This window comes from Lontra canadensis, unplaced genomic scaffold, assembly GCF_010015895.1.
Source record: "Lontra canadensis isolate GAN:19392208 unplaced genomic scaffold, GSC_riverotter_1.0 scaffold49, whole genome shotgun sequence".
In the NCBI taxonomy this organism is placed as follows: domain Eukaryota; kingdom Metazoa; phylum Chordata; class Mammalia; order Carnivora; family Mustelidae; genus Lontra; species Lontra canadensis.
This window is the reverse complement of record NW_022631043.1, coordinates 2,064,243-2,074,958: the sequence shown is the minus strand read 5'-3', so window position 1 is coordinate 2,074,958 and position 10,716 is coordinate 2,064,243. Positions and strand designations below refer to the sequence as shown.

Genomic DNA, 10,716 nt, shown 5'->3' with positions numbered 1-10,716 from the left:
AAAAAAAAACTAAAAAAAAAAAACTAAAAAAACTAAAACTAAAAACAAAAAACTAAAAAACTCCCAGGGAAAGGGAGAAGATATTTGCAAATGGCATGTCAGATTAAGGGCTGGTAACCAAAACCTATGATGATCTTATAAAACCAACAGCCAAAAAAAATGAATAATCCAACATAAAAATGGAGTTTTTGAATGGACACTTCTGCAAAGAAGAAATCCAGATAGCTAACAGACCCATGAAAAGATGTGCACCACCACCCATCGTCAGGGAAATACAAACCAAAACCACAATGAGATCCCCCTCACATGGGGTAGAAAGGCTAAAATCAACAAAGTAAGAAACGACAGGTGTTGACGAGGATGTGGGAAAGGGGAGCCCTCCTGCACTGTTGGTGGGAATGCAAGCTGGCCCAGCCACTCTGGAAAACAGTGGGGAGGGTCCCTCAAGAAGTTAAAAATAGAGCCACCCTATGACCCAGTAATCACACTACTGGGTATTTACCCAAAGAATACAAAAATACTAATTCCAAGGGATATATGCCCCACCCCCCAGATGTTTACAGCAGCGTTACCTATAGTAGCCAAATATGGAAGCATTCCGGGTGTCCATCGACTGATGAATGGATAAAGACGTGGTGTGTGTGTGTGTCCATATGTATACCACTGATGCTGTGTGTGCATAATGGGACATTGTTCAGCTATAAAAAAGAAGGAAATCCTGCCATTTGCAAGACCATGGATGGAGCTAGAAGGCTTTATGCTAAGTGAAACAAGTCAGAAAGGCAAATTCTATATGATTTCACTCATATGTGGCTTTAAAGAAAGAAAACAAATGATCAAAGGGAAGAGGGAGAGAGAAGTCAGGAAACAGACTCTTATTTATAGAGAACAAACACGGTTACCAGAGGGAGGTGGGTGGGGGATGGCAGAGCGGGTGACGGGGATGAAGGTGGCCCCATCCGAACCAGGGCGACGTTGGCAGTGCTCAATTACTGCATTACCTCCTGACGCCAGCCTTACACGGTCCGCTCCCTGCACTGGAATTGAAGCACAAGTGAAACAAAAAATGAAAAGCGCTTGGAAGTTCACTAAGGCCAAGCCCTCTGCCCAGGACAGCTGAGTCAGCCAGTGGCTGGGCCCGGGCACGGACTGGGGTGGCCCCAGGTCTGGGCCCACTGCGCCTCGGGACAGAGCTGCTCCAGAGCGCCGCGGCCGGGGCGGGGCGTGCGGGAGGAGACGGCCTCCCGCACAGGAGGGAGAGTCAGGAGAGGAACACAGAACAGAAGCCCACAAGAGGCCCCATGTCGGAGGGTTCTGAGGAAAACAAAGCTACGTGGGGTATGGATCCAATCCCGTCATCCTGTCCCTTTCTCACAGAAAGGCTCTCTGCGCTGTCTGAGTCAGCACACAGCTGCTGGTCGCAGGCGCTGACTCTGCGGCCCGATGGCTTCTCCAGGCTGCACTCCAGGCTTTGCTCCTGCCGCCCACCGACCACCAGGGGCTCCCGGCAATTCAAGCGCCAATGCGTGTCTGTTAGGAAACTTGAGAACCGCTCCTTACAAGGCAGGCGGGGTGTGGTTCCGGAGGCCACTCTGGACAGTGGACTGAACACTCCAGGCTCCACCATCACTGCCCAGCACCTGCTAAACAGACCTGAGCCTCAGTTTCCCCATCAGTCAACTGGAAGGACGAGAACACGTCAGGATGCTTTCTCCTTGCTTCTGGAAGCTGCTTCTGAAGGACTCTCCCATATTCCTCCCAGATTGGAAAAGAAAATCCCCAAAGCCTTCCGACTCGGAATTACGGTGGGAGGGACCGCCCAGGTCAAGGGCACAGGCTCACGTGTGCCAGGAGCGGGCTCTGGCACCCTGGGCGGAGGACGGACTGTAAGTATAAATATGGAGGGGTGCCCAGCACGAGCTCGGGGCTGCCAACAACAAGGGGCTCCCTAGACACCCCACGCAGCTCTTCAGAGCACGCGAAGCAGCTCAACGGGACAGATGAGGGTCCGGGCAGCTGAGGGGGGACCAGGTGTCCGAGTCTGGGCTGTTCTAGGCATGGGGCCGCAGGAACGTGCAATGCAGTGGGTAGCAGGGCGCAAGGAGGTCACCGTCCCCTGCTCCCGGGGGGAAGTGCTCAGCGGCCACGGGCACCCAGGCGGGGCCTCACCGTGCCATCACCATCCCAACCTCCATGTGCCTACGAAGACTTCCGTGCGACCCCAGCCGAAAGCACTGGAGGAGGAGGGCGCCCTGGCCGGCTCCCCCCTGGTCAGCTCTCTGAGCCTATTCCCTCATCTGCTAAGAAGGAATGACGACAGCGATCAGGTAGGCGGCAGCCCCACCACAGAGGAGTGAGACATGGGCGGCTCCGGAGGGGCCCCCGCCCGGCCAGCGGGACAGAGTCAGGGCCAAGCCCCAGAGCCTCTGAGGTGCGGCGTGCTCGGGCGTGAAGGCCACGCTCAGGGGCGCACGACCAGGCGGCTGGGCTCGCAGACCACCAGCAATCGACCCCCGAGGTGAGGGGGCGCGGACGCGCGGCTGCCAGGCCCGCTGCATGGGCCGTGCACCCGTGTGATGGACGGCACAAAATGGGGCAGCTCGAGGCACAGGATAATGTCTATCACCAGAGATTAAAAAGATGCCTACGTAAATGAGGGTGGTCATGAAATTTGATTTTAGTGGTTTGACAATTAAGCAAAAAAAAAACAACAACAAAAAAAACCCCATAATAATTATCATTTTAATTTACCAGTAAATCTGCCACAGGCAACACTGTATTTTCCTAAGAAAGTTGATGCTGTTTTCCTCAGAAAAGCTTTCTACAGTTTCTGGTCATCCTTTGAAATTCGACTGCGCGGCATATAGCTCCTGCAGAGAGGCCCAGGGGTCGGCAGGTGGCCCTGGGTTCCCGCGGCGAGCACTGCATGACCCAGGGCAAGTTCCGACCTCTTGACTCAGAGGTCAAAAGAGCACAAAGTTGACACCTGAGCTGCCAAGCGAGGAACACGGGTGCTCCGTCGAGAACCCTTTCATGCCACTCCTGAGGGCACGCTGCCCTGCACCCCACAGCCGCCCCTTGTACACCAGCCCCAGATCACTCCTACTCAGTCCTGCTCAACATCAGCACCCCTTCCTCCAGGAAGCCTTCCTGGCTGCCTCCACCCCGCCTGGGCCAGGCGTCTTCCCGCGTGCTTTCCATTGCCCTCACCATGCGCACCCGCTGCCCATTTGTGTGCCTTTACCCCACACCAGCACAGAGGGCCCAACTCTGCTCACCGCCTGCCCTCCTGGCAGGGCCCGGCGCCAGCCCGACACTCCGGGAATGAATTCATCAATACCATGGACACCAAGAGCCCAGTAGGCTTCTCCGCCTGTCCTTCTGCCGGCCTCCCCACTTGACAGTGGACTTCACAGTGCTGGTCACGGCTCGCCGAAGGCTGCACGCCGTGCCAGGGGAGAGGAATGGAGCTGGTTCTTAACCTTCAGTCAGACAGATGTGGAGCCTAGCAAGGCAATCTGCTGACCGTACTCGGGGGCTTACCCATAAAATGCAGATAAAACCTCCCGCAAAAGCACCATGAGGACTCAAGGGCCCTCACTTCCAAACACATGGGCTCGGTAACTCCGCCTTCCCTGTTTCTCCGCCTGGGAAGCACACGCTCCTGTCCCGGGTGAAATGAGGTCGCCCCTAACGACCAGGAGGGGAAGAGCCGTGCAGGCTTCCCAATAATCTAAGAGGACTTGAGCTGGTCCCTCTTCCAGAGTCGGGACCATCCTTGAAAGGAAAGCAAATGCCTCCAGGCACAGGGCTGCCAGGATGCTGGGAAGAGCGGAAACAAAGCCACACGAGTCCCAGGATCGCGGCCTTTCATCAGCGCGCGGTGCCTGCGCAAGCAGCAAGTGGTGTCCGTCCGCCTGTTTTCCAGCAGCAGTGGGAACTGCACACGCAGGTGAGGGGATTGAACCGGAGTCACCGAGGGGCACAGCCCGACCCACCTCAGAGCAGCCAGAGACGTCTTCGGCGGTGGGTGCCGCCTGAGGCAGGCTGGGGCTGGCTGCTCACAGCACAAGGCAAGAGGCAGGAGAATGGCTGAACTCAGGACTCTGGGAAGGTCTTGGGCCCCGAGCAGATGGCCTGGGTCCACAGCAAGGCCATCCGCGGCCGGGGTCTGTAGGACGCCTCCTGGGGCTGCCAGGTAAGATTCAGCCGCCTCTGCTTCCTCCAGCAGCACGGTCTGTGAGCACTGGACCCCCTCCCCAGGGGCAGAGCATGTGTCTGTCCTGATCCAGGCAAGCCCAGGGACATTTGGAAAGGGGAAGGGCCTATAAACACTGGGTTCCCCGGCACTCAGGACCGGTTAGCGGGGACAGCAGATCAGAGGCAGAGATGACTGCCAACCTCTGATTTACCAGTCCCACCGCAGGCCAGCAAGGTGCCCCAACAGGCTGACACCGGCTGTGGGAGACACTCATCACCCTCATCACACCCAGCTCCCGGGTTGGGGGTGGGGGGCCCTGTTCACCCTGGCACTCCTGGAGCCCCGCACAGGCACCGCAGAGCAAGTTCTCCAAGGATCAGTATTTACTGGGTGAATGTGTTATGAAGGAGTAAAGAACGGGTGAGCTGGGAGCACGGAGAAAGGAGAATTTAAGAAAAAAGGTCGATAACGAGGATGCTTGAAGCACGAGATGAATTTGTGATCACTTGCGTGCGAGTCGGATTGCCAACGCCGTTCAGCCTTCCACCGACGCCAACGATCTGCTGAGAACAAGTTTGACGATTGATAATCTGTCACAACCGGTTTCACGTCAGTGTCATCAGACGACCAGACTTACGTCCACTGGGATCTCCAACCACATCAGAACATCCAGACAAAGACAGGCAGAGAGCTTCTGCCCTCAGCTTCCTTCACGATTTGGAGAACAGCACAGGGCCTGGAGAGCTGCCAGCAGTGGAGACCCCACGGGCTACACAGGCACCCTACAAAGGAGCCAGTCCTGCACCAGGCGCCGGACCCTGAGCCTCGGCCTCCGCAGCCCGTGTGCAGGAGCACAGGTGCCTCCACACAGCAAGTCCTCTGCAGGGGCCCGGACAGCGAAATCTCCGGGGGGAAGGCCCCCAAGGCGCAGGGCCTCAAGCTTCCAACTGTCTGCCCCAGCAGTCCTGCACCAGGGGCTACGGGGCCCGATCCCGCATTCGCAGGAGTCATTAACAATGATCACATTAAATGGCAACACTGTGAAGCCATCTCGGAGTGGACCAGCATGGAAACGGATGAAGCAGCACATTTGTGCAACAGAAGAGAAACAGCAATCGGAAGGAGAGAACCAGACGTATATTTATCTCCAAAGCATAATGCTGATTTAAAGTTATAAAAAGACACATTTTTAAAAAGACGTATGTGGTATAGAACCGCCTGTCATAAAAGAACTCTGAAAATAATGTTTGGTTGTAGCTATACAGACAAAGAAGTAGCAAACCACGATATGAATGATTCCATCGCCTCTACGACCGCAGTCCCCCTGAGAAGGGAGGGGAAGGGGAGGAAGCCGGGGAGACAGGGAGGAGGGCTCAGCTCTCCTCCCACTTATTTTTTCCCAACACCATGTTCCCCCGGTGCTTTCGTATGAAAAATGTCAAACCCAACGTTGAAAGAATTCCGTGAACACGCTCTCTGGCCCTCCAAGAGTCTGCACCACTAGCACTACAGCCCATGTGCCTTCTCCGCGAGTCCCTCCACTTTCCGTCCCTTGTCCGTCCCTCGTCTTAGTTGTCCAGCCTTCCAGAGACCACTGCCGGGGTCAGGCCGTCCTCCAAGGCCTCCAGGGGCAAAGACGCACCTAGAGCTCAGTCCTCGTGCACAGTTCGTCTTTGCATGTAAAACTGACTTGGAACGAAATGCACAAACCAAGCACACACATGTTGAATTCTCAACGTAAACACATGCGCAGCCCGCATGCACACACCCGGTTGTACCCTGAGACCTTACCTAGAAAACCCCCGTGCCACGGCCTGTTAGAAGCCCACCAGAGCTCTCCAGAGGCAAGCAACGCTCTGCCCCTTCCACGGCAGACGAGTTCGCACGTTCTGGGACTTGGGCATCCCATGGTACCTGCTTTTTTCGGGGAGGCTCCCCTCACTCGGGGCTCCATTCCTGGAGTCCCCCTACTGAGGCTTTAGGGATATGCTACGTTTGGTCACTGAGTATCATTCCAATTGCAGAAAAAATGCCACCTTTGCTTACCCGCTCTCCTGTCATGGACATCTGGGCTCTATTTTCTGGCCAGGAGCATTCTTGTGTAGGTCTTCTTGTGAACAAACATTTAAAGTTTTTCTGAATAAATTACCAGAGTTGGAACTGCTGGGCACCGAGTAAGTGTATGTTTGGTTTTGTAAGAAACCACAGACCCTCCTCAAAGTGGCTGCACGCACTCACCTACCCGCCAAGACGCGCAGGTTCCCGAACCTTCCCCTCCACGCCCGTGCTTGCAACGGCGGATCTCTGACCTCAATCCTTCTGGTGAGTGTGGAGTGAAATTACATTTCCCCCACCGACTCTGTTAACGTTAGCTACTTTTTTTAAACGTTTTACTTCCTTAAAATAAGAGAAAGACACAGACACAGCAGAGAAGGGAAGGAGAAAGGCAGGAAGAGACAGAGAGATCCGGGGCAAATAAAAGTGAACAAAGGGCTTACGTCTGGGACACGTGTGTGCCGCTTTCTGAAGTATTTTCCCCACGTGAGAAGTTTTTTTCAATTAAAAATAAAAATTGTTTTGCACCTACATCTCATCCCAATGCTAATTCTGTCTTGAAGGACATGCCCCAATATCCAAGCGGGACATGGAGACACGGTGGTAGGTCTGGGGAGAGGCCCGGCCGACGGGCGGCAGGGGCCTGAGGAAGGGGCCCCCAGAGCGGAACTCCGGCAGCCTTCGGGGCACGCGGTGTGGCCTGGCCTTACTCCTGAACGGCTCTCACTTCCACCTCAGCTCCTGTGAGGCGTGGTCCAGGACCTGACTCCATGCCAGGGCCCGGTGGAACCCCCTCTGTGCCCTCTGGGGACTGGGCTTAGGTGGCGCCACCCCTCTCCCCGAGGCCTAAGCCTTGCCTGCCCGACTGTGGAATTCCTCGGGGCGCTTCCTACTGATATTGATAGAGGCCCCACAGTCAAGGCCAATGCTTCCCAGGTACAGCTTTAAGAAATGAAAGTGACATCTTGCCCAGGTTCCTCAGGGCCTGAGGCAGAGGGGCCCGGAGCAGGCTCCGCCCTGACCTCACACCTGTCTCCAAGCTGAAGCCACTTCAGAATCTTTCCGGGACCCCTGATTGTGACCAGGATTCTCCTGAGAGGGAGACAAACCGGACTTCCCTCTGGGGTCTCGGAGGGAGGGTTGCCGCGACACCCCAGGTGGGACAGTGGGCACACTCACCGCTGGCACTCGCCGGCATGCAGGACGAGCTCCTCATTGCCACGGGCGCTGACCGTCAGCTCGTGCTCCGTGGAGTTGAAGACGTCCAGGAGCAGGTGGCACTTCCGGGAGCTGCACAGAAGACAGGAGAGGGTTGAGGATCTTCTGGAAGCCAAACAAGAACAACGGAGACATTTTCTCCTCCCAAAAGACCTGCTACCACTCAAGGACGTCAGAGGTGCAACTGACAACACGGCACACAAAGCGTCCCAGACGCTCACTCTGAACTAACAGAAGTCTGCAAAATGGGTTTGGGCATCAGAGCCTCCCTGGTCTTGGGGACACATGTGCGCAGCCTGGCATGCCTTGACAAACCAAGTAGCCCTGGGAAGGTGACCAAGGCCGTCCAAGCCTCGTGGTTGTGAGGACTCGAACTCGGACTCGGAAGTAGGACCGCCGGGGAAAGCATGCGGCACACAGAGCTGACTGACCAACCCGGCATCTGAGTCACGACCGAGTCAGGTGTGTGCCGCCGTCCGCAGGTACGCCCTTCCGCAGGTGCAGAACAAGGTGCCGGGTGCGGGCACGCGCAGAACCGGATCCCGGCTGTGCGTGTGCGCATCTGCCATGAGCCTTCCCTTCAGAGCCGTGAAGATGCTGCAGGTTTACTCGCTCCCGCCTCCTGACACCTCCCCTCCTTCGACTTCTCTGGTCCAGGAAGTAAACACTAACACACTCAAGCTCTGGGGCCCCCGCCGCAGGAGAGGTCCCTGAAACAAAGGTCTAGCTGGTAAGGACAGGCCAAGAAAGAAGACCAGTCCCCAAGAGAAGGTGTCACCCCTCAGGGTCCCTAGTCCCTCTCTGCCCCGAGATGACCAGGAGGCCAAGCAGCTCAGCACCCACTTGGGGGCACGGAGGCTGTGGACCCGAGTGGGGCCAGGAGGGTTCTGGGACACTGTGGTGCCTTCGGTAGCTGAAGCGGCCATCCAGAGCCTCTGCCCCTCCGGACTCATCAGCTACACGTGAGGAACAAAACCCAATGACACATGTGTCATCTGCCTTAGTCCCCATTGTGAGACTCCCATCATAGGTGTGGTGAATGCCATGTATCCCAGTGGGCGCATGGCAAGGAGTCATGTGTGTGTGATCTGATGGGACAGCTGTACCCACACCGGAGCAGATGCGGAAGTCAGCCACAGACCCAGAGGTCATTCTGGAGTGAGGGAGGACCACCTCGCAGGGAAGAAAAAGACTCCAGAAAGGATCTGTGCCCTGGTTCTCCCTCAGCTTACTGTGTCTTTAAAAGAACACGACCCTCCCAAGGGCATCTCAATTCTCAAATTTACTTCTCAAGGCTTTGCTGGTAGCAAAGGAAGGGCAGAGCATCAACAGCCCCATTTGCTGGGGCGTCTGGCTCTTCATTTCATCTCAACGCCCTCAAGTCTGTCGTCTCCAGATCCCCGCGCAGGTGGGGAGAGTGAGGCTCCGCACGTAGCCGCAACGCCAGTAAGGTGACCGACACTGCAGACTTAGAACTCAAAATCCTGTGCTTCCCACGTAGTTGGAAACAAATATTCCAAACCTGTCTGTCCTTTCCAGAGAAGGGAACTGAGGTGGGGAAGTGTGCAGTGCCCCAACCAGGGACATGGGCACACACACCCATGCCCATGCACACGCACCTATCACCCCATCAGAGGCCTCGGGGCATCTGTAAACACTGACCGTCGAAGGGGTGCACGCAGCACTCGCACGCAGGGGGGGTGAGGAAGAGAGCAGCTCTCCTGTCTCCGCAGAGCGCCGCTGGGAGGGGTCGCGTCATGTGTCCTCAGAAAAGCAGGCTCACACTGGTTGATTCGAGGTTCTCTGGATGGGAGTGTTTCCCCCAGAGGTTCAGCACTTGGAAAATACTCATTAGCTCTGACAGCTGCGTGCAAGAGGCCTCCTCACTCGGCTCACAGAAAAATGAGCTTTCAAGAATGAAGATCTATTCTGCCTTTGTCATAACTTCATGAAATCTTTAATCACAGCAAAATCTTTCATCAGGAATAGGAATTTGTAAGACATTTATCAGAGGAGGAAAATTGAAGTGATTTTTAAAAGCAGGGAAGAAAAGACTCAGATATATACTGTTTGCACTCACAGAAGGTAGCAGTTAGAAAACTGCACGGGCATGAACAACAGAACATCACACTTCTGTGTCCTCTGTTTCTTCTGACTCACTGAGTGTGGGGGGCCTGCTGATCCAGTGTTTCCGTTCCTCCTAACTGTTGCCCTCATGATGTACCAGCAGGTCTCTGCTTTCTGACCATCGCTCACAAATTAATTCCCTTTCCTGACCTCCAAAAGGAGCATTTTGTACCCACCACAATGTCCTTACTCTTGTGTATCTCTCTGCATCACTCTGGATGGTCTTAAGTTTTAGGCTCCATCTGAGCATAGTTACTTTTAATTCCAGCTTTTTTCTGTATTGTCTTATTTTGTTCTGGTTCTGCCCTTCTGAAGTATAGGGAAACCCAGGAAAGCTTCCCAGAGGAACTAGACGGGAGCAAGTCTTAAAAGGACAGGTCCAGCTGCCGGGGAAGGGGACGATGGTGTCCAGGCAAAGAGAGCAGGGCGCATGAACCCACATCAATTGAGCGTGTGCACTGTTTCGTCTGTTGAGAATTAGGAACTCTGTCACTTCCTCTGACAAATACAACGTCTGCTGAGTCCCAGCTGTGTGCCAGGCACTGGTCCAGGCTCTGGGAATATGGATGGCAACAAGAAAAAGTGACCCTCACTTTCACGGAAATCACACCGTTGTGACGAGAGAGGGCCGGGAAAGAGGAGGTGAGTTTACAAAATAAAATGTTTAGTCATTCTGTAAAGTGAGGAAAAATACATTCAAAAGGCTGCTGAACAGCAGGTCAAGACATATCCACAGAATGAACAACATTCTTCTATATCGACTGAAACAGTTACAAAATAATTTTTAGGAAGGAATATTTATAATAGCAGTGCATTTCGGAATAAATCTTTTTAAAAATGACTGCAGAATGTTTATGGAGAATAGTTTTGAAATTTTATAGAATGGTATTAAAGACAAAGAATAAACACAGTAATGCGTTATGCTCCAGGGTGGGAAGACAATATTTTTAAATAAGTTGCCTCTTTTGAAATGTCTATAAATTCAATGAAACTCAACAAAAAATCCCAACAGAGTTTCAGTTTTGATCAAAGTTAACACACTGATTCTAAAATTTATATGTAAGACCACAGGGTCAGGAACATAGAGAACAATGGTCAGGAGGATGTTTGGGAGG

The 10,716-nt window shown here is 54.2% G+C and overlaps 1 protein-coding gene across 3 annotated transcripts in view; it reads right to left on the bottom strand.

Moving 5' to 3' along the window:
- Window positions 1–10,716, bottom strand: part of TRAPPC9 (trafficking protein particle complex 9) — a 509,775-nt gene that overhangs the window by 162,696 nt on the left and 336,363 nt on the right. For all 3 annotated transcript variants that reach the window (XM_032873479.1, XM_032873478.1, XM_032873477.1), the window contains one exon: window positions 7,436–7,546. In XM_032873479.1, the coding sequence (XP_032729370.1) occupies window positions 7,436–7,546 (111 nt within the window). The remainder of the gene's footprint in view (window positions 1–7,435; window positions 7,547–10,716) is intronic.